This window comes from Sphaerodactylus townsendi, linkage group LG07, assembly GCF_021028975.2.
Source record: "Sphaerodactylus townsendi isolate TG3544 linkage group LG07, MPM_Stown_v2.3, whole genome shotgun sequence".
Lineage (NCBI taxonomy): Eukaryota > Metazoa > Chordata > Lepidosauria > Squamata > Sphaerodactylidae > Sphaerodactylus > Sphaerodactylus townsendi.
In genome coordinates, this window is record NC_059431.1 from 56,159,287 (window position 1) to 56,183,326 (window position 24,040).

Sequence of the window (24,040 nt, forward strand, 5' to 3'; positions counted from 1 at the left end):
GTAAGAAAGAAAAGCATTAATAAGGAATAAAGCAGAAGGGGCAGCATGAGCTTGCACAAAAGCAACACACATGAGCTTGCACAAAAACAAAAACACATAGTTTGAGGGTTCATGGCTTAAAAAAAACCCCATAAGTTATTCAAATCTGTGAGGAATCAGGGTCCCAGCGAAAGGGGTCATAGTGGCAGGATCACATTTGTTTTTCCAGTTACACAGCTGCCTTATATTACTCAATTATGCATACGATTTTGAGGTATTATATTATTGGACAGCAGGCAATTGAAACTTACATACACTGCTGGTCTTTTTTTTAAAAAATTAAGCGTACAAGACAGTAGAGAAAGAAAGGACACATGAAGGGGGCATAAAGAGTCTTTGTCATTTTCTGCATCTAAAAACTTCACAGTCCATTGAAACTAGTAGGATAGAAACTAGTAAAATAGTGCTTATGTGCAAAAAGCTAAAATACCATCCTGCTTAAGAGTATCTGAAGGTTCTACACAGCTTTAAAAATTCTCAAGTGTTCATTTTGGCGTGCCAGGGCTCTTAAAAAGCTGCATCCAGGCCTAATCATACCCTTACTGACAGATTCCAATCATAGCCGCACCACTGGATGAATCATTTGAAGTTCTTGAATTTGGTATCTAATGTCAAATCTTCCTTAATCTCTTCGTAGGTGGGCAATTAATAGCAAACAAACAAAATAGGAATCAGAGAAAGTGTGTATAGCTTCTTATGCTACACTAGTACGGCAGAATTAGACTAGAATTTATTCACCTGGTTGATGATTGACACAGAAGTCAGATTTGAATACAGTCACATATAACTCTGAAAGTGTTTTCTTAACCTTAAATCACTTGCTATTATAAATAAACAAGTCAACCCTGTAAAGAATTCTTCAAAGTAAGGAACAAAAAGAATAGAAACCTACATTATTTTAATTGTATTTGATAATGGGGAGGGAGAAAGCAGTATTAAACTTTCTTCTTAATAGGCACATTCCCAAATCTGGGGTAAAAAACTGACACAGTTGAAGAACACTGAAATAAAATTACATGCTATACTATGATGCAGTGGTCTTATTCTCTGGAAAGCATTCTTGACTCAGAAAAAAATCCATGTACTCTATCTCTCTTTTTGCAGAGGAAGGTTAAAATTAAGAAAGTGTGACCTGGAAGAGACTGGAAAAGTGAAATGTAACATAAAAGGAAGTACCGGTGTGTGGGAAAACTCTAGTAGAGAGGATTGTGTAGGTGGAAAGAAAATATATGCTGATGAAAGCTTGTGAGGAAAAAAAAGAAGTATGCTGGACTCTAACAATTTCATGGTCAGTCAAAGAAGGTGAGGTTATCTGTCAAACTGCCTTCAACAGGTGTAATCTAACCATCTTCTGGTGGCCTAGGCTCACCTACATGTGAGCTGTATTCTAAAGAACTGAAACAGAAGACACTAATCTTTAAGAACAGAAATGGTAATTTTGCATATTGTTCTTAAGGACATAAGAGCCTGCTGGATCAGACCAGAGTCCATTTGGTTCAGCACTCTGCTACTCACAGTGGCCCACCAGATACCTTTGGGAGCTCACATGCAGGATGTGAAAGCAATAGCCTTCTGCTGCTGCTGCTCCTGAGCACCTGGTCTGCTAAGGCATTTGCAATCTGAGATCAAGAAGGATCAAGATTGGTAGCCATAGATCAACTTCTCCATAAATCAGTCCAAGCCCCCTTTAAAGCTATCCAGGTGAGTGGCCATCACCACCTCCTGTGGCAGCATATTCCAAACACAAATCATGCGTTGCATGAACTTTTGTTGGTCCTAATTCTTCCCCAAAGCATTTTCAATGTATGCCCCCTTGTTTTAGTATCGCGAGAAAGAGAAAAATTTCTCTCTGTCAACATTTTCTACCCCATGCATAATTTTATAGACTTCAATTATATCCCCCTCAGACATCTCCTCTCTAAACTAAAGAGTCCCGAACGCTGCAACCTCTCCTAAGCATAAGCATAAGCATTTTATTGTCATTGTGCACGCACAACGAAATTTACAGCAGCATTCCTCGATGCACACAATTTCAGACTCATACATCATCCTCACTTTCCCCTTCCTCCACCCATCCCTACACAGCCCCAAATACATCAATATGAAGCAGCGGAGTTTAGCATAGCCACAGCTCTAGAGTAGAAGCTGTCTCTAAGCCTCTTTGTCCTAGTTCTGAGGGCCCTGTATCGTCTGCCAGATGGTAACAGTTTAAAAAGAGAGTGTGCTGGATGAGACGGGTCCCTCAGAATATTTTGGGCTTTATTTAGGCTTCGGGAATTATAGATTTCTTCCAAGGAGGGAAGAGGGCAGCCGATAATCCTTTGTGCAGTAGTGATCACCCTTTGGAGCACCTTCCTATTCGCCACTGTGCAACTGGAGAACCATACACAGATGCAGTAGGTTAGGACACTCTCTATAGCACAGCAGTAAAAGGACACCAGAAGTTTTCCATCTAGTTGTTGCTTCCTTAAAAGTCTCAGAAAGTACAGTCTTTGCTGGGCTTTCTTAACCACCGCGGCAGTCTGTACGCCCCAGGTCAAGTCCTCTTTAATCATAACACCCAGAAATTTAAAACTAGCCACCCGCTCCACTTGATCTCCATTTATAGTCAAGGGCTGAATTTCTGAGCTATTGCTTCTATAGTCCACTATGAGCTCCTTTGTCTTGTTAGTATTAAGAACCAGGTTATTTTCCCTGCACCATGAGAGCAGTCGGTCCACTTCATTCCGATAGGCAGACTCATCCCCTCCAGAGATGAGCCCCACCACCGTTGTGTCATCAGCAAATTTGATAATGGTGTTACTATGATAGACAGGAGTACAGTCATATGTATAAAGGGTGAACAGTAAAGGACTCAACACACAGCCCTGTGGTGTTCCCATATTTAGAGTAAGAACTGAGGAAACCCGATTTCCCAGTCTAACCCTCTGGGAACGTCCAGACAAGAAGTCCCTAATCCACAAACAGATTGAATGTGAGAGTCCAAGATCCACAAGTTTCGTCACCAGTCTTTATGGCGAGATTGTATTAAATGCGGAACTAGAGTCCGCAAAGAGCATTCGCACATAATTCCCCTGATGTTCCAGATGCGTCAAAGCAGTGTGGAGGCTAATGGCAATGGCGTCCTCCGTAGATCTATTAGTCCGATATGCGAACTGATGTTTATCAAATGTATCTGGAAGGCAAGAACTAATATGCCTATGGACCAGTTTTTCAAAATACTTCATGATGATGGGGGTGAGTGCCACTGGTCTATAATCCTGAAGATTGTCAGCAGGAAATCTCTTTGGTAGTGGAACAATGGTGGAAGCTTTCAAACAAGATGGGATGGTGGACTGGGATAAAGATCGATTAAAGATCCCAGTAAAAACACCAGCCAGTTGGTTAGCGCATTCCTTTAACACCCGACCGGGAATACCATCCGGTCCAGCAGCCTTCCTTGGATTCACAGCCCACAAAACTTGCCTCACCTCATGTTCCTCCACAGTGAGGTGTGAGCTGCAATCACCTAATGGCTGTGTGTCATCTCCTTCTGATAGACCTGTTTCAAAGCGGGCAAAAAAGTGATTTAGCTCCTCAGCCAGAATCACCATCTACAGAAATGTCATTGGTTGGTTTATGATTGGTAATTTGTTGAATCCCCTGCCACACCTGCCTCATGTTGTTATTATTAAAATAATCCTCAATTTTTCTCTTATAACTCATCTTGGCTTGTCGAAGGTGGAAGGTGCTCATAAGGAAGGTGCTCCAGTCCCTCAATCATTCTCGTTGCCCTTCTTTGCACTTTTTCTATCTCTTCTATATCCCTTTTGAGATGTGGCGACCAGAACTGAACACAGTACTCCACAGAACACAGTCGCACCACTGCTTTATATAAGGGCATGACAATCTTTGCAGTTTTTTAAAACAATTCCTTTCCTAATTATCCCCAGCAGAGAGCCTTTTTCACAGCTGCCACGCATTGAGTTGACATTCCCATGGAACTATTAACTAAGACACCCAAATCCCTTTCCTGGTCTGCGACTGATAGCACTGACCCCTGTAGCGTGTATGTGAAGTTTGGATTCTTTGGCCCTATGTGCATCACTTTTCATTTTGCTACATTGAACTGCATTTGTCATTTCTTAGCCCACTCACCTAATTTTTAAAGGTCTGCTTGGAGCTTTTCGCAATCCTTTGTGGTTCTCACCACCCTACATAATTTGGTATTATCTGCAAACTTAGCCGCCACGCTACCCACCCCTACTTCCAGGTCATTTATGAATAGGTTAAAGAACACTGGTCCCAAAACGGATCCTTGGGGGACACCACTCCCTACATCTCTCCATTGTGAGAACTTCCCATTTACACACACCCTTTGCTTCCTGTTTCTCAACCAGTTTTTAATCCATAGGAGGACTTCTCCTCTTATTCCTTGATTGCTAAGTTTTCTCAATAGTCTCTGGTGAGGAACTTGTCAAAAGCCTTTTGGAAATCCAAGTAGACAATGTCCACTGGTTCCCCTTTATCCACATGCCTGTTTACACCCTCAAAGAACTCTAGTAAGTTTGTAAGACAGGATTTGCCTCTGCAAAAGCCATGTTGACTCTTTCTCAGCAGGTCTTGCTTTTCTACATGTTTTATAATTTTATCTTTAATGATAGATTCTACTAATTTACCAGGAACAGATATCAAACTGACTGGCCTGTAATTTCCTGGGTCCCCCCTAGATCCTTTCTTAAAGATTGGTGTGACATTGGCCATTTTCCAGTCTTCAGGGATAAAGAATGATTTCAGGGATATGGCCAAAAGAGAACACTCACACACTTTCAATTTATTGTGCAGATTACTAGAAATCAGCAAAGACAGTGTACTGCCTACAAGGATCAGAGACTGAATCAGCCTGCCAGAGCTGTGAAACAATACCTGCGTAGACATACCATAAATTCCGATCTTTGTTTTTAGCTCTACCAGGGAGTTTCCAAGGGTCATTAAAAGGTCACTTAGACCATATGTGACCTAAGTTATATTTGCTTTGTACTGTGCCTCCATTATGATAAATATCTTTGGAAAGTTTTGTATACCCAGTAGTAATAAGAACAGATTGACTTTTATAAAGAATGTTTGTGCATCCTTGAGCCCAAAGGCTCAAGGATCTGATCACCCATACTTTAAGAAGTTGATGCCGGTACCTACGATGTTGAAACAGTTATTCATACTTGAGTATTGTTATTTCTGAAATCTTTAGTATCAAGCCCCTAATGAACAAAGTTAGTATCTATGTATTTCTAGCCTCAATTCTAGGATTCCAATTCTGTACTTATTAGCATGGGCATTCTGCACCAGTTTTTCATACTCTATTACTGTAAGCATGGGTTTCTGTTCGTGAAGTCAGATCGGCAAATGGAATAAATCTGCAGACTGTCAACAATTTATATATACAGGTTTGCATGCTTGAGTAAGAGAAGGACTGAAGGATTTCTAATATTGTGCAGAATGTTGAGGGGACAGGCACTGGAGAAAAGAAAAGTGTCAGGGAAAAGGAGTAAATATATAAAAACAGAGCCACACAGAACAGGAACTCTAAATTAGGCCAGCAGTAGTGCTTTAGGATATTTAGGATAAAATCACGAACTTTTTGTGGTCTACAAATGTTAGGATTTCAAAAGAAATGAAAGCCAAGTTTCTCACTTTAAAGCCTTTATCATCAAATCATGCAAGTCCAACTTCTATGTGTTTCACTGAAACACAATGTAAACTAAACCAGCACAGTCATGTACATATATGTTAAGCTAATCTATATATATAAAAAGCAAACAGTGACTTTGTTAGTCACTCCCTAATGCCAAAATGGCTGGACGGATCGCCCCCAAATTTTCACATGATGTTCCTCCCTGTTGCGGGCAGGTAATGGGACCTTCAAATTGCCGAAAGTCCATACCTGAGTCAGGTAAAACGTCTTTTTCCTGGCACACTAGGCCATGAAGCTGGCTCTGTTTAACTGTCACCCTTAGAATGTTCGTGCAGCCTGTCTGTCTGTGGCCTGAGGGCTTAGAATGTTCATGCAGATGGGCAGAGATGAGCAGTGAAAACAGTAAATAGCTAATACTGTTAGGTAATAGTGGAAGTGAAACACATACACACTTTGCCATGTGAGATGTCAGCTGCCCCCCCCCCCTCACAGGCAGGTAACTTCCACTCTCTGTGCCTCACCCACTGCTACCACACAATACACATCCAGCTCATCCTCACACACCTCACTCTGCCCTCCCTCACATCCAACCACCACTTACCCACTTCCTCACCCCTATTCACCACAGCATTCTTTTACTAAAAGCGAGCTGGAGTTTGCCTTTTTCTTCTAAGAAAATCCACAGGGTGGGGGCGAACCAACACTACCGGCTCTGCTTCTTTTGCACATGGTCCTTTAAGAACCCAGGGAGCTGGCCTCAATCTGAGCGCCTCACCACCCTGCCTCTGCTGCCTGACTGGGATAGCCTCCTTGCCCCAGTTCTGCCTTACCCAAGCCAGGACTGTGCATGTCAACCAGCCTCATGGACAGCGGGATTCGCACTCTGGACAGTTCTGTAGTGGAATGGAAAGGGTTACCTTATACTAAAAACACAAGGCACCACCATATAACAATGTGAATTGAAAAGGGAAAGAGGGATTCCATTTGACCACCCCAAAAGGCTATGCTGCGTGCGGATCATTGGACCTGCATGGACATCTGTGTGGGTTGCGGACTGTGATGAGAAGGACAATTGCCACAGCAACGTGTGGCTGGGCCCCGCTAGTACTAAATAAGATTGTATTTACAGTTTTGTTTCCCTTTTTAATTGCTCAGTGCAACATTAGAAGAGGGCACTAGTTAGAGCATTCACTGGAAGGGCAGCTGAGGTAATGTAACAAAGACACTGTTGTGCTTGTGCACAAAGAAGAAAGAATTCATAAACAAATGAGAAACACAAAATGATGAATTAAGTCTAGGTTCATTCTGAAACCTGATACCCATACATATCTGCATCTCTTCAAATAAATGTATTGTTCTCAGATTAACAGTTTAAGTAGTAGTTGTTGTTTTATGGGAAATTATAATGAAAGAAATAGTGGAAGGGATCTGTCAGAATATGTTGAAAGGCCTTCAGTTCCTCAGCACTGGCACAATACATAGTCCAGCTAACCATACTACAGCAATTTCTAGAGAACACATTATACTAGGCAGTAACATCCAGGAGAGAAGGAACAGCAATAATCTTACCTCAGTTCCAAACTGCAGATAAAAGCCATTTGAAGCCACGTTATGGCATACAGATGGAACTGCCTGGCACACTCCAATTTATCGTGCACCCATGGAACTAGGATGCATTTATTTTTAAAATACAACAGATTGTGAAAGTAGCTCTTACTAAAAGAGCCACGTTTTGCCTTCATGAGAACTAAACTTTGAATGGACTTGAAAAATGGAAAGAAGCTTAAAGACTTGAAATCAAAGTACTGCAGGAGTGTCAGACGTGGTGAAATCAGGGTAAAAAAGAAAGGAAAAACCTTTATCCCCTATTCATTCATTGTTGCTTATAAACTGTGCAAAACACAATTCTGATCATCAACAGAACATATTTCCAAACTATACATAATCAAGAGTCATAAAAGTGTCCCCATATCCCTGTTTCTCTAATGTCCTACATTTAGCCCCAAATAGGTTGTGTTTTGCTTCTCCAATATAAAAATTACATTTATGTGGAGAACATGTAATTAATGAAAAATAATGAGAACTTTTAATCAAACTAGATAAAGGTTGTCCCCTGTGCAAGCACTGGGTCATTACTGACCCATGGGGTGATGCCGTATCACCATGTGTATGGGGTAGTTTGCCACTGCCTTCCTCAGTCATCTATGCTTTACCCCCAGTAAGCTGGGTAATTTTATCGACCTTGGAAGGATATAAGGCTGAGACAACCTTGACCAGCTACCTGAAACTGACTTCCATTGGGATCAAACTCAAGTTGTGAGAAGAACTTAATTGAAGTACTGAAGCTTCCCATTCCACACCATGAGGGTCCTTTTATCAAACTGCTCAGGTTTTAACTCTTCAATGGGAATGTGCTATTGCTGAAGATTAACCAGCAAAAATAACTGTGCTCCAAATGTACGTAAGCACAAAATAAGCTTTTATATATCATAAACCAAAATTGAAATTAATAGTACACATAGAAGTGAACCCGGCATTTTGGTTGATTCTTTCAAAAAGTTTGTCATCCTTTTTGCAAGTTGGTGAAACCACTTCCATTTATGTCAACCATGGAGACAATAACAATAGATCAAGCCAACACATAATTACTGGTTTGTGTGAACTGTAAGGAATTGCATACCAAACTCAAACCATCAGTTGAAGCTAATATTGCTATAAGTTAAAAAAAGAAAAAAAAAACAACCCAATTCAACCTAGCCTTAATGGACTGATCTGACCCTGAAATTCTGCACTATCAACTTTCACAAATTCACAGTAATCTGTGCATTATGTTTCTGCATTGAAAAGGCATTAGGTATGACTATCAATCACAAAAGTCAAGAGACAAGCAAACCACCCAAAATGTAGGACTGCAAAATTACCATGTGTGCTGTATTCCACTCAAGGAAAAAAAATACTGCTTTTTTTCTTGAGAACCATTTTATTTTAAGACATTTGCAGGTCTAATATGCCATAATAAGTTTAATTATAAATCAACAATAAAGTGCTGAATTATGATACCTGAATCTTAATCTCATTTGTAGTCTTCACTTGTGGTTTCCTTATGAAGTCTAAAAAGCCCTTTCTGCTGCAATAGCTAAGCCGTTGTGGAAATATTAGAAAAATAGATAGCTTTCAATGGTGTACACAGCCTCTGACATTTCCATTAATATGGCTGAAAGGTAATACAGAATAAAATGCATGCAAATTATCCATAGGAATTATTTTAAAATGAAGAGATGGGGATACTACTTCTGAATTTCCAAAGTTCCTGCAGAAGCCTACTTATTACAACCATATAGTTATACTAGTAGATGGCTAAGTCTGGACTGACAAGCATCATGCCAACATGCTTTAGTTTCATTTTGTAGCTAAGAATGTAGAGTTGTAATTTCAGACTACGTTTGATCCAGTTCTCACTGAACTTGATGATTAAGTTTCAGGTTAAATTTGAAGAAACTCTCTTACGTCTGGTCACACAATCAGCTCAAGCAAGACATTGGTGCAAAGTCAAAGATGACAATCCATTACCTTCTTCACTTACTGCAAGACACAGTAACATGACTTTCAGGCTTAATGTTAAATGGGTTTGCCAACAAGAACACATTTTACTCCCAAATTCAGCACGCAACTCTAGAAAAAAAATCAACAGTAAGCAGCTATAGAAACAGCTAGGGGCAAAAAATGAGAGTTCAGACAGCTGATTGACATCTTCAAAAATTGTCATGCTGTAAAGAGAGCATTTTCAAAGCTCTAAGAAAACTGCAAGACACAGGTTAGAGCTGAAAATGGCCAACTGCTGCATAGAAATATGCCAACACACAACAGTCATGTTCAAGCCAGTGCATAGAGAGGATAAAAGCACTTATGGTAATTGCAAATGTTAACAAATCCATACAACTTTTACAGTTCAGCAATGAACCAACCCATTAGAAAAAGAAAAGTAGAAATGCTCAAGCTAAAAAAAAAGAGATGACTTTCCAACTATATAAAATCCACACTGGTAAGAGAAGGACAACACCACAAAAATTATTCAACTCAAGTTCAAACCAACAGGCAAACCAAACCAGAGTAGACGAGCTGCTGGCAGACAATTTTAGTGAATTCAAATATAGCATTACATTTCTAAATAATCCACAAATTATATTATAAGGTGTGTTTGTTTTAAAAATACTGAGTAACGAGTTCGGCAAATTTGATTTGAGTTATGTCTTAGCCAATGAGCAGGATGGACCAAGCTAAATGAATGATGGCGTATCGCTGGCATATCACAACAGTGCTTGAGAAAGCAACCATTAGAATCACTAACTCAGGTTCCCACAGTACCAAGGGCCTATATCAGACTATCATCTATGGAGCAAAACAAAATTCTCAAGCTTTTCTGGGATGTGTCCTTGGTAACCTATGCAATGATTCACAATGACACGGGCAGCAAGACACTGCAGTGTAGTATGGTTGATAGGTTGGATCAAGTTCTTTGCCATTTCCTTCTCATCAAGTAAGTCAATAGCAGTTTGTTTATGCAAGTTTGTGGCATCAAAATGTGAACCTGACTTGATAAGAAGATTCATGATGTCAGGATGGTTATTCAGTGCAGATATGTGTAAAGGACTGTTGTCATCAGAGTCTCTAGCATTTACATCAGCACCACATTCCACTAGTATAGAAGTGACTTGCAAGGAGGGAAATTTACAAACTGGGTAGCGTCCCACACACGTGGTATTCCTATCAACAGCAAGATGGAGTGGGCTAAAGTTATTCTTTCCTCTAGGATGCAGCTTAAGAAATCTGTATATAGTCTGTTTCTTAAAATGATCCTGTTCAGGGCTACACGGAACTTTTTCCAGCAGGCAAATTAGATGCAAAATGATGGAAAGGGCTTTGTTGAGCTGTATTTGGTCAGGTGGACATTGAGTTTGTTTGATGGCACGCTCTATTTCAAGGACACTTTTGCACAGTATACCCATAAGATCATCAAATGTAACAGTTGTGCCCAGCAGGCCTTTTGCCCTGTCTTGTAACATGAAGGAGAAAAGTTCAGCAAATGACAGAAGACTGCTAGCAGTCATAGGACTCAGTGGGTCCAAATTACTCTGCTGCATGTCTAAAGCGTACTTCCACAAATTGATGCATCGTTTAAAGTTGCCAGAGTCTGCATAGACAGCACCTCTGTACCGAATATAGTAGGATGTATCTGGGTGAGAAGGGCCCAGAATACGTTCTCTAATTAACAATGCTTGCATTCTCATCTCATCAGGGTCTGCAATAAGGTTTTCCAGCTCTTCAGTACTATTTACCTCCTTGGCATAATCATATGCCATTATTAAAGTCTGAGGTACAGGTTTGCTTAGGATATTAGTCCTATCACTGTACCTCATATCCATAGCCCTTTTCCAGTATTTCAGAGCACCGAGCAAATCCCTCTTTTTGTCCACAAATGTGGCTCCTAGAAGTTCCAGTGCATTGATACGGTCCACCTTACTTGTCTCAACATGCTGAGTCAAAAAGTCAACTATGTTTGTGTGGCCTGTAACACTAGCTGAGAGAAGTGGCGTCATTCCATAGCCATCTTTTTCCATCTTTGCACAATACTTGAGAAGCATCTTCATGATCTCCAAGCTACCAGATTCTGCACAGTCATGCAACGCTGTGTTTCCTGTGGGAAAAAAGAAAGCAATAATCATATATGCTGTTACACTTTAAAAGAAAAGCCACAACAACAGAAGGAAAAATGCTTGCATACACCTAATTAATTTGCAAGTAAGTCAGGTGGATAAAGTTGCACATCATAAACAGCTGTGAGGACAGATGACAAAAAGTGGTATTTTAATCTATATCACAAAACATTTGAACGAGACCCTTAGTTTATCAAAGTAAGTACTGTCCACTCATACTGGCAGCAGTTCTCCAGGGTTTCAGGCAAACGTCTTTCACATCACCCCTTGTGAGTCCCTTTAATTGTAGATGTCACAGACTGAATTTGGAAACTTCTGCATGCCAAGCAGACGCTCTACCATGGAACCACACCATCACCATCCACACCATTAACAGGCAATTTCTCATTAGTCCCTCCAATAATTTTCATGGTTGTATTTGAAAAAAAATAATTAACCATGAATAATCTTGGCCTCTCCCCCACCATTTGCCAATCCTAAAAAATACTAGCTTTTCTTTTGGACCTTTTATTGAAGTTGTTTTATTGCAGCGCTTTTGATAAAAGCTCAGTTGATATTTTTAACCAGACACTTAGCTGTGTTCTAAAGCATTTAAGGTGCCTGAGCACATAGCCTTGGAAAAAGATATGGGAAAGTCCCTTCTTCTGGCCTATTAAGATTACCTGTTCCACAGCCAACATTTGAGCTGTGATCACATGAACCAAGGATAACCATGTTAGGTACTTCTTTTTGCAAGTGTTATTCAAAGGCCATGCCTTACCTCTATACTGTTCACATACTTTGAGGAAGACATATCTATTTCGCCACAAGAGACAGCAATCAAACTTTTTACGCACAGAGATGGCTGGTTTTATTGCAGCAAACACTTGAGTACATTTCAACAAAGTGTTTTTACTTCTCTGTTCTGTTTAAGCATGTTTTCCATTATCAAACAATAATCAGACTCCTCCAAAAGTAACACATTCAGTAAAGGAGTTCTGCTTTCAACAGTTCAAATAGCTACCCTCTCCATCAGAGAATCATGCTAGAATATAGAATAATCCACACATATTCTAGTATGTTTCCTGTAAAGAAACATAGTAAATTTGAAGGTTACACTACACACAGACCTCCATGTAGGTTTCTAGGAAGAACATACAAAGACCAGAGGAAATAACAATTATACCATCCATAAAAGCCTCTCATTGCTGTTGCAAAGAGGCAGGCCAAGACAATTTCTTGCAAGCAGATCCTCTGGACTTCAATCTTCCACTTAACCTGAGAGCCTAGAACATTTCCATGGTAGATTCCTCACATTCCAGAAATATATCTGTCGATAATAAGGTAATTGAACAGATAGGCAGAAGTGTAATGGTGCTTTTGATACCCCTCAAACAGACTAACTGCAAGTATATTCCTTTTTGTGGGTAGGTATCAGCATTCACTTGTAAGTATATCCACTTTTGGATGGATATGCCAAACTTGTCCATTGAAACTGCAGATTAGAGTGCTTTCTGAAAACAGGTAAATGTACAGGTATCCAATAAAGCAACAGATATTACTCAGCAGATAAGTTACATGTGAAATGCAGTTTCAACATCATTTTGCCATGAAACTATATACTGTTATACATTGGGAAAAGACAAGATGCCCCTGCCGGCATCAACCTGCCACCACTGTCAAAGTTGCTGTGATGTCGCAGAATGTTAATGAAAACTTAAACGAAGGAAACGTCCAATTTTTTTAAAATCCAAGAAGTGCCGTTTCTGTAGGGAAAATAAGAAGTCAACCTGTCTTGAAAAATGCTCACATAGGGCCTAGACAGGAGGACCATCATGGCCGAGCTCATAGGTTGTTGGAATAACACCCAACTAAGTCAAGACAAGGGTGCACAGAGGGAGGATACTATAAAGAAAAGGTGCAGAAATCTGAAATTGATGGCAAAAAAATCTGCAATTTTTAAAACACAAAAACATGTCTTTATTAATTACTTCATCATTATTTAAGATATTTATTAGCCAATTTGCAGCACTTAAAGGATTACAAGGTAAATAAAACAAGCATAATTAAAAAAACACATACAAGAACCACAATTTAAAATTGCCATTGGGATTGCTAGTAAATAAAATAAAATTAATCAAATGCAATCCTTAAAAACTGTCTCCAGCTGCCTATTACTACTACTACTACTACTACTATTACTACTACTACTACTACTACTACTACTACTACTACTACTACTACTACTACTACTACTACTACTAATTGCATTTCATAGAGTGCCCAATCCCCGAGGAGCTCTGGATGGTGTACAGAAACAAAAAACAGACCAACAGTATACAATAAATACAAACTATAAAAACACATTAAAATCCCATTAAAAACCACAACAGCATCACAATACCCACATTTAAGAAGATCAAGAGTCAGGAGGGCCAGGTGTATCTCCCTGGGAAGACTCCCAGCCAAAGCTGGGAAAAAGCACTCCAAACCACTGAAGCCACTGACTTGACTGCTGTGTCAAGCAGCACTCCCAAGCATGAACCTGGCTTTCCAGGGGAATATAACCCCATCTAAGGCTCATTCCGCACATGCAGAATAATGCACTTTCAAACTGCTTTCAGTGCTCTTTGAAGCTGTGCGGAATAGCAAAATCCACTTGCAAACAGTTGTGAAAGTGGTTTGAAAACGCATTATTTTGCGTGTGCGGAAGGGGCCTAAGACAGAAGAGATCTCAAGTACCCTATATACCTTTCCACTAACCCAGATAACCTCTATCTTGCCAAGATTTAGAAGAATTTGAAGAAGAGTACATCCCGCTTTTCTCTCCTATAAGGAATCTCAAAGTGGCTTGCACACTCCTTCTCTTCCTCTCCCCACAACAAACACCTTGTGAGGTAGGTAGGGCTCAGAGAGTTTGGAGAGAAGTGTGACTAGCCTAAGGTCATCCAGCAGGCTTCATATTCAGGAGTAGGGTATCAAATCTGGTTCTCCAGAATTGAGTCCACTGCTCTTAACTACTTCATCTGCTGGCACTGATTTTACATACTTGTGACTCATCATAATGTTAAACTCTAGTTCAAGAACACAAAAAGAGATCTGCTGTTTCAGACTGACCATTCATTTAGTCCAGCAAAATATTTCTTTCACTGGCCAACCAGAGGCCTCAGAAGGATCACAAGCAGAACTACAAAGGCCAAAGCCTCCTCCAGCTGTTGTTCCAGCAACTGATATTCAGAAGGTTCTATTAAGCCATCACAGCTAATATTCATTAATAGATCTTTCCTCCACAAATAGTTCTCAATTTCTTTTAAAAACCACCTATACTAATCAGCTTCATTACAGCTTATGACAGTGAGCCGACCTAGTTACTTATATATTGTGTAAAGAAGTACTTTTCTGTTTATTTATTGTACACCTTTCTCACACAAAACTCAAGGCAGTTTATAAAAATTGAAAGCCAGCAATAAATACAATAGAAGCAAATCTGTCCTCACAAAGCCACCTTGCAGTGAATCTTGGTCCATCAAAGTCAATAATGTCTACTCAGACCAGCAGTAGCTCTCCATGGTCTCAGGCAGAGATGTTTCATGTCACCTGCTATACCTGATCCTTTGAACTGGAGACCATCAGGAATTGATACGCTAAGGGATGCTCTGTCATTCTGCCATGGCCCCCTCTATCTAACAACTATGTCAACAGATTCTGCCTGCCAAATCTACTGTCCATCAACTTCACTGCATACCCTTAAGATCTAGTATGGGGAGGATGGAGTAAAGTTCTTTCTTCATCTAAATCACATCATGCATTATTTTATAAACACTAAACCTTTAGTTAACTTTGTTACATAATTATGCTGCAAGCAACAGGAATACTCCCAAAGCAGAATAAGTATTTTAACATTGGTACAATATGCTAACAGTTTTACTTGATAACTGCAGACTGAAGTTCTCTCCAATAGCTGAATAGACTGCCCTTGTCAATGCACTGGGCTGCAGTAAAGATTCAGTCTATTTGGCCAGTAATAATGATGATGATGATGACGACGACGACGACGACAATGACAATGCACCATGCCTTACACCCACGCAGTGATACCTTCCCCGGAGATCTGGAGCAGGGGCTTACTGAAAGTACAGCAAACAGTGGAAGAGGAGAAGCATGCACTGGCTGATTATGTGAAAGAAAGTTAAGAACAGGCATTGATTGAAGTGAAGAACCCACATTTGCTGCAAACCCAGAAAACCAAACAAGAATACAGAAAAAATGTGATTAAAATGAGGACTGAAAGCTGGCACAACAAAGCACTGCAAAGCCAATTTCTGGAGAAACTCAAATTCAAGGTGGATTACGAAAAGACCTGGCTGTGGTTAACAACTGGAACTCTGAAAAAGGAAACTGAATCCCTGATTTTAGCTGCCCAAGAGCAAGCCATCAGAACAAATTCGATCAAGGCCAGAATCGAAAAATCCTCAGATGATGCAAAATGCAGATTGTGCAAAGAAGCTGATGAAACTGTAGATCATGTCCTCAGCTGCTAAAAAAGATTGCCCAGACTGAGTACAAACAGAGACACAACTCAGTGGCCAAGATGATCCACTGGAATTTATGCAAGAATTACAACATAAGAACAGCTAAGAACTGGTGGGAAGAGACTCCACCATAGTACATGTAAAAACATGATCATTAAAAAAAAACATTTTGAGAACTTGACAGTAAAAATAATCAAGAATGCCCTTTATCCTATACTTCCACATGATTCTAGAACGTATTTCAACTTCCTCTGTAATAGCCTTTATTTTGCTAATTAAACTGTGTAATTCTTAATGATGTTTACTGAACAGAAGTCAAGTAAAAAGGATGTTATTCTGAACTATGTCTGTGCAATGTCCAAAGGACATGGCAAAACTTGTGGATCCTTGAGTCACAGAAAATGCACCATTTAGATTGTTTGTGAAAACTATATAATTCATGGGTTAATCATGCCCTGTCTCACCATACTTCCTTGTTTTGTTATTCAAAGATTTAATTCAGGACTTTACTACTGAAGTGGAGAGGAAGTGCAATATGACCTTAGAGTTGATACCCAGGGTTAAACTCTTATGTATGTATCTAATAATGGGTCTCTATGAAAAATGGAACATGGGATAAGACTGCACATATTTTTTATCACCTTTCATCTTTATCACTGATGCACTGGAAAAATCTGTCACTTTAATATACAGAATTCCATTAGTTTCACATAGAACATCACCCTTTCTTAGAATGTTCTACTGGGGAAGCAGTATATTTTCCAAACCTAAAAGGGGATCTTTCTAAAGTCCAATAACTAGTTTGTTCTTCAAGTGGTTACGCTATCATGAGGAAACTGTGGAGTGATAATCAATAGTTTATAACAGGGGTAGGGAACCTTTAACACTAAAAGAGCCATTTGGACCCTTTTCCACGGGAAAAGAAAACACTTGGAGCCACAAATAATTTTTGACATTTAAAATGAAGATAACACTATATATATAGGGTTTTTTTTAACCTTTTACTCCGCTCATTCTGAGAAGGGCATGGAAGCGCCCGCCCTGCTGCCTGCAGGGCGGGCAAGGATGAGGCCAGCAGCTCGGCCTCGCCAGCCGCTGGGAAAGCACCCGCCCCGCTCCAACGGGGCGGGCGAGAGGGGAAGCCCGCGGTGCGGCCCAGCTGGCCGTGGGCAGTTGGTGCGCCCGCCCTGCTGCCTGCAGGTTGGGCAAGGATGGGGCTTGCGGCTAAGCTCATGGAGCCACAGTGCAAGGGCAGAAGAGCCGCATGCGGCTCTTGAGCCGCAGGTTCCCTACCCCTGGTTTATAACAACAAATTATGAATATGTCATGTTTATATTTACAGTAAGATTAAAGGAGCTCACATTTCTTGTCTGGAGCTGGCACATCCTATGCATATTCTCACACACAAACCTTCCAGAAGGCAATCTAACAAATTTCTGGGGTACCTAACAACATATGCTCAAATATAAGTAGCAGGGTACATACAGTACAAGAACTGGGACTGCTATAACACAGGCACATTAATTAAAGTGCTCCTACCCTAGAAATTTACCCAAGATTTTAAGAGTCAGGATCAAGACCACCATCAGCAATAATATACCAAGCAAGCTTGATCCCCCATACATCTACAACTAAGAAGTTAGGATGAAGAGCCAGAAAGAAGCCTGTGACATTATTGGCATTGCTCATCTTAATACTGTCACAGAATGGAGGATTTAAGCAGGAAGGAAATGATTCTGTACAAGTTTGTGCAAAGAGGGTTTTCCAAAAGTGAATAATGAATTCTCCTGTAAGTTATTCCTTTGATGAAGAAACAGATTTAAATGAAAAAAGGCACAGGCTTTCCTGTAACCTGAAGCTGGTTAAAGAATATGTTCAGAAATCAGAGTGCCTCACAAAAAAATAAAGACCACCCTCCCCCCTTTCAAATGTTACAAGCAGAATATAAGCTTTACTGAAAAAACTGTGCACACAGACATTTCATATCTCATATATAAAAAGAAAGAAACTTGAAGTAAAGCAACCATGATGACTTTAAGGCAACAGAACAAGGCTTTTAAAAATGAAACTGGCATTTGTGAGATTCCCAAAATCCCAGTCTGTACAAACACTGAACTAAAGCATTACCCAAACTCTTGATACATGCGGCTTTTAAAGTTCAAGGTCAAATAATTGCTCAAATACCAAAACTGACATTCAAACACCTTTCCTCAAAAACATTCACCAGTTTAGTCACCTAAACCTATGGGGGAGGACTGAATTGCTGCTATTAATATTTTCAGTAAAATGAATATTACCAGGAAAGAAATTAATCAGATTTTGATTAAAAGCTGACAACAAAAGGGAAATAAGTTATCAGATAGTGGTTGATAAAGTTCCTTTTTACTAACAAATAAGCAATGACTACCTAGATAGCCCAGGCTAACTAGACTTTGGAAGCTAAGCAGAGTCATTCCAGCTTGATTTGAGACCACCAAGAAAGCCTAGTGTGGCTATGCTGAGGCAGGCAATGGGGAAACATCTCTTGCCTTGAAAACCGTACAGGCGTACTTTAACTCAGCTGCAACTTGACGAGAAAAAAAATTCCAGCTCCTCTGTGAGGGGATGAACTACTCTGAACTCAACCTCAAACTCACCAACATCACTGTTTATGATTGGGAAGATCCATTGATCTCTACTTGTAGATCTTCAACTATAAACAGCTGGTTGCTGAGAAAAATCCCTGACCATGACACAGTTCTTTGTAATGACTGTACCAAAACAATGCTGAGAATTTAATACAAGAACAGGAGGAGGTTAGGCTCTGCAGCCAAATGTCAGTGACAGCAGTAGACTTTTTTCTCATTATAAAAATAGCATTCCTTTTGCATTGATGTAAGAATAGCACTTGAGTTTAAGCTATGAGTCATTCAGAAACAGAGGGAAGATATAAAGGGCTGGATCCAAAGAACCATAACCATAATGAAACTCATTGGTCAGGACTGCCCTGCATCCTTTGTCCTGATGCACACAGCTCAGCCCCCTGAATATTAGAAGGTTAAGGAAAAGGGAAATTGGCAAAAACCATCCCTCTGCCAGTGGAAATGCTATTCTGCTAAGGGAAATGCCATGATGTCAGTGGAAAGCACCTCCAGATCCAACCCATTCACAAACCAAGAGCGAGAACAAACGATATGATCAGCATCACCATGTACATTATCTCAGTGTACATAATCTGCTGCGATCTTTACAAAAACCCTGTAAAGTAGGTGACTATCCTGCCCATATTGCAATTGGGGAACTATAGTCCACCATGGACTGCAGACTTCCTAATTCATTGCTCAGTCTTAGCTGCTACACTATATCAGCATGCATGCTTTTACACAAGGACACGATTCAGCCAGAACTAGAAATACTAAATTCTTATTTAAATAAGTGAATTAAGGGCTTAAATCTCTCTCCATCCTTTTTTTTTAGTATCAACTGCATACAGATCAGAGGCAGGCTCTTGGGGAAGAATATCAAGGTAGCTGCTCGAAGCAACTGACATACTTATTAAAAAGAAATATCAGAAGCATTAAAAATCAATGGCATGCCCTCAACCAAAACAAAAGGACAAAGTGACTATAGCCACAGTCCAAAAAACAAAAGCTATGTAATATCTTGTTGGGACAAACCCAAACAGCACAACAAAATAGTTAGAAAGCTTTTCAGTTTTCCGGGCCAGTTCATTAGGCTGGATATTAAGGGAAGAGGGAGATAAAGTATGCCCTGATATTAGGTGTCCATACAGAATGCAGGAGATTTGAATAGATAAAATGGTGCTTGGTGCTAGCATCAGATTTTCACCTTTGGCCTTCTGGGAAGAAGATGACAGAATAGCAGCCTCCAACTGAAAAGATAAAACCTAATAAATGATTAAATGCCTCTGTAACACCAAACAAAACACATAGGCCTGCTAAAAGGATGAAAGCAGAGGGAAAATGTATTAATTTCAGATGATTCACCAGATAAAGATTCAATGTAAACCAAATTGGATAACACTGCCTAGCAGCAGGGATAATCCATAAATACAGTCTCCTCCTAGATTACCATCCTGTAACCAGAGGAACACTTCTGAGCAACCGCAGTAGCCATACAGCATACACAACAGCAAAAAGACAAGAAAAAGGACAAAGAATTTGTTGTGATCACATCACTACTATGCCTTGCTCGCATAATTGTTGCATAATACGTACATATTAGTTACAATTACGAAACAACCTTGTGACCTGATTAAAAACATGTCTAAGTCCATAAAAATGCAAAGGTAACTTTTCGATGTGTAGTATATTCTATGTTAATATTGGTAATGATGTTGCCATTCAATGGTCAAAGGGTTTCTAGTTTCCAACTGATGCTTCTTTCATACAGGTGAAAAAATACATCATATCACTCCAACTGAGATCCATAGTTTGTCCTCCACACACAATATTCTGGGACCAGAATATGAATCTATATTGCAGTGACTTGTTGTATCTTAAAAATTGCTTTTATAAGTTAAGGCCTGATTATTTGGAGTACAAGTAATTTGTTTCTAAGTAGTAAAGAAAAGTTGGGAAAACACACTGTTAAACTTAGTCTTCTTGGACTTTGAACTATTGAGCTGTTAAACCAGTCAAACGTTCTGAACAGAACTCTTAAGTAGTCATCAAACCTAGTTATTTAACCCTGTTGCAAACAGGTATTGAAAACTCACCTTTGACACTTTTTCTATTAACATCAGCCCCTTTCTCAAGCAAATACTGAGCAATTTCTTTGTGCCCTTTGTAACAAGATATCATAAGGCATGTATGCCCATGACGATTTGACACTTCCAAGTCAGCTTTGTGCTCCACAAGATACTTCACAATTTCCAGGTGGCCATCAAAGCAGGCAGCTCTAAGAGGTGTTGAGTTTGTCAGAGTGGTATTGTTGACAGATGCTCCATGATTTAATAAAGACTGGACCACCTTCAAATGACCAGCAGCCGATGCTGCCCATAATGGTGGGGCACCCTCAATAGTCTCACCATCAAAATTCACTGAGCCACCAATTTCTATAGAAGCACTACAATGTTCCAGCAGATATTCCACCATGTCAAGGTGTCCATAGCGGGCTGCCATGAGAAGGGGTGTGGCACCATTTGTTTTTTCTGACATCAGCAAGGCTACTTCTTCTTTCGTTTTATTTGCCAGCAACTTGGTGAGGAGTCGCAGCTTGCCATCACGAGCTGCATTGAATACTGCAGTCTTAAGATCCATTTAGTCTCTTCCTCTCTTAATCTTACTTGCGCTTCAGAATCCCAAACAAGGCAATCAATGGAATCAGAGTTGGAGACAGTCCCTGCACACACTCCGTGATAGATCTTTGTTATCTCTTTGTACAGCATGAAGATTCAGCATTTACCTCTCCAAGAAGGTACTATGTCATCAATCTGGGGAGCGGGAAAAGAAGAAAAAAGTTAAGAGCGCTATTTTTGCTTCAAAATTAGTTTTATTTCCCTTACCCATATTCTGCCTTTCTTACTAAGACTCAAGGTGGATTACATAGAGTGTGTCAATACAATCAACAAGATGGAACATTCACCAATCAATGAAATAAGATTTGGGTTGTAGATCCAACCCTAAAAAACATAACTGAAGCAAAGCATGCATGTTAACATGACACATTAAATGTTGCAAAATTACACAATAGGAGCCAATTCACTGCAAACTATACACAGCAGTACAGACCACAGTCCCCAATAATTTATTCAAGACACATAAAACAGCTATGCTTTTGATTACACAGTTTGAACCACACATGACATTAACGCTACTAAAAGCAAAATGACTAATTAGATGCAAACATTTCATCACACAAAATGTTGGTTTCTGAAATCATAGAGTGGCTCCAGGTTGCCTGCCAAGATCCAAGGTGCAAGTGACTTCAGTCACCCTTTGGACAAGCTCAAATTTCAGCATTCACTTATCCAATAGTGCCAGATGGAACCTATCCAAAATTCAACTGTCTTAAAACAACCTTGGTGGACAATGGATTGCCACCACCAGATAACTGTGAAAGTAATGAAATTTAATACAAATACTTGGCTCTACAGCTAACCCCAAAATTTCAGCATAACAGAACTCAAAAAGAAGAATGAAGTCGGCTGTCAGTGGCCAAGGTGACTGAAGGGCTTAACTTTCCTCCCTTCTCTGTGCATAAAGGTGTTATGGCGTCAATATTCTCTTCCCCCTCCTCTCCAGACACACATCCAGATCCAAGGAGCTTAGGCAGGCTCACGATTTCCCCCACATCTGCAAGATTATTACGGGCACGGAGCCACTGAGGACGCCCTTTGCTTCTGCACACCCGTGGCGTCCGGACTTCTCCCCTGGGAAAGCTCCCATGACCCAGCCACCCCAGCTATGCCCAAGGCAGGACACAGAGGAAGACGCGAAGGAAGTCTCGGCTCGGACACCCTCATCCCAGCAGCCTCCCCCTCGACCAGCCCTGCGGTCCTAATCGGTCCTTGCCCTCCATTTCCCCCCTCCCTTCGCTCCGAGGGTCCTCCAGCATTTTCTTCGCCGCTGCCGAAGCTCTCGCGGCTCCCCTTCCTTCACAACCCCCGGCGACGCTGGAGAGGGAGGCGGTCGCCGGTGATCTGGGGCGGGCGGGGGGGGGGGGGATGTCTCTGCAATCTCGAGTGGAGACGGACCAACTACCTTCCCTCGCCGGCTCCCTCTTCTGAGAGCTCTCAGCGCACCGCCTCTCCACTAAGCCGCCGCCATCGCCGCCGCCGCCGCCGCTCCCGGCTCCCAGAGCCGCTCCTTCATGACAGGCGCTCCCAACCGCAAGACGCGAGGCTCTCCCTCCACCCGCGGAAACGAACGGACACAGAACCTGGCACAACCTAACATGCTACCTCGACTCTCTCCCAACTCTCCCCTTACATCGGTCCTAAAAGGTGGGAGGGGGTCCTGCGAGTCCGCCTCGGTCGCTTCCTGAGGCTCAGTAGGAAGAAGGAGGCGGGACTCGGTTGGGAACAAGTTAGACTGAGAGGGCAGGCACGGAGGAGAGGAGCTGCTGCTGAGCTGCTCCGGGGGCGGTACTGTTGGCGGCGACGTTTTCCGGGGAAGGAAAGTCGGGGAAGCCGAGTAGCGCAACTCGGGCGAAATTAGCACATAATGGAGGCGGTAGGCGCCAGAGGAGTGTGGCCTATGAGGTGGAGTTGTACTTCGATAAGGGATCCTTTACCGTACGCTCTGCGGGAGGCTTGCGGAGGAAGAAGTGCGGGTCCGTGAGATTCGTGCGCTGCCTGACATGGAAAAGGGAACGCGTCTGGTAACGGTAGAAATTAATTTCAGCTTTTAGTGAGCGGAGAACAGAAGGACAAGAAGCATCCCGTCCACAAGGAAGAGTATGTTTTTATTATTTTTGCCATCTTTTTTAGAAAGTGTGTTTAAAAAAGGGAGAGCTGCCATATTCTATCACAAAAGAAAAAGATCAGTGTGAACATATTTCCTCTGAGCAGGGCCATAGACCCGTTTATTAAAATAGTAGCTCTCCTCAGCAAGTCAGTTTACCCGTAGATTCATTTTGCCTTTCAAACAACAAACGTTGTCAGCTGTAATGTATACAAGCATTCAATGGAATGTTCAGAGCCCGAAGGGTTAATTTAGAACTCCACAGGATTGGCTGTGAGAGCTGCACAGTATTATAGAGCTGGGGGACAGGAAGGGGGGGGAGGCTTCTGCTGTGAGAGGTAGAGTGAACGGTCAGGCTCTGTTGGTTCTGGTGGGTTTTCCGGGCTGTTCTCTGAAAGCGGAGGTCCAGTTCAGAGTGGGCTGTGCTTCTCTAAACTAATGCCAGGAAGGACAGAGTTCCTGGAGTTAAACATAACACAGTAATACTGATAAATCACACTTGTGGCTTTTTTTTCTCTAAGAAGAACCCCCACTCAGATATGAAGCAGTGAAGGTTCTGAGAGAAGGGGAGTTATAGCAAGGGGATTGGAATTTTCTCAAGGAGAGTGGCTACCCTTCTATGATAAGCACTGTGTGTGAGAGATACTCTAAGGGTGTTGTTGTCCAGAAAAACTGTATGTGTGTATTACTTACCTGAGG

General features: G+C 41.1%; 1 protein-coding gene across 5 annotated transcripts; it reads right to left on the bottom strand.

Moving 5' to 3' along the window:
• Positions 1-8,670: 8,670 nt before the first annotated feature.
• FEM1C (fem-1 homolog C) lies at positions 8,671-22,917 on the bottom strand. Of its 5 annotated transcripts, none has more exons than XM_048504190.1 (3): positions 22,868-22,917; positions 20,653-21,369; positions 8,671-11,405 (listed from the first exon to the last, which is right to left on the bottom strand). In XM_048504190.1, exons 2-3 carry the CDS (start codon positions 21,194-21,196, stop codon positions 10,096-10,098), a joined length of 1,854 nt encoding a protein of 617 aa, XP_048360147.1. In that variant the 5' UTR covers positions 21,197-21,369; positions 22,868-22,917; the 3' UTR covers positions 8,671-10,095. The 5 variants fall into 5 exon arrangements, with proteins under 5 accessions (XP_048360147.1, XP_048360145.1, XP_048360150.1 ...); XM_048504188.1 differs by lacking the exon at positions 22,868-22,917 and adding an exon at positions 22,640-22,861; XM_048504193.1 differs by lacking the exon at positions 22,868-22,917 and adding an exon at positions 22,840-22,857.
• Positions 22,918-24,040: the final 1,123 nt, after the last annotated feature.

Coding starts and splice junctions, on each gene's coding strand:
- FEM1C (XM_048504190.1), bottom strand. CDS start 21,196: ATGGATCTTAAGACTGCAGTATTCAATGCAGCTCGTGATGGCAAGCTG. Junction 11,406..20,652: donor TAATAGAAAAAGTGTCAAAG/GTGAGTTTTCAA, acceptor TTTTTCCCACAG/GAAACACAGCGTTGCATGAC.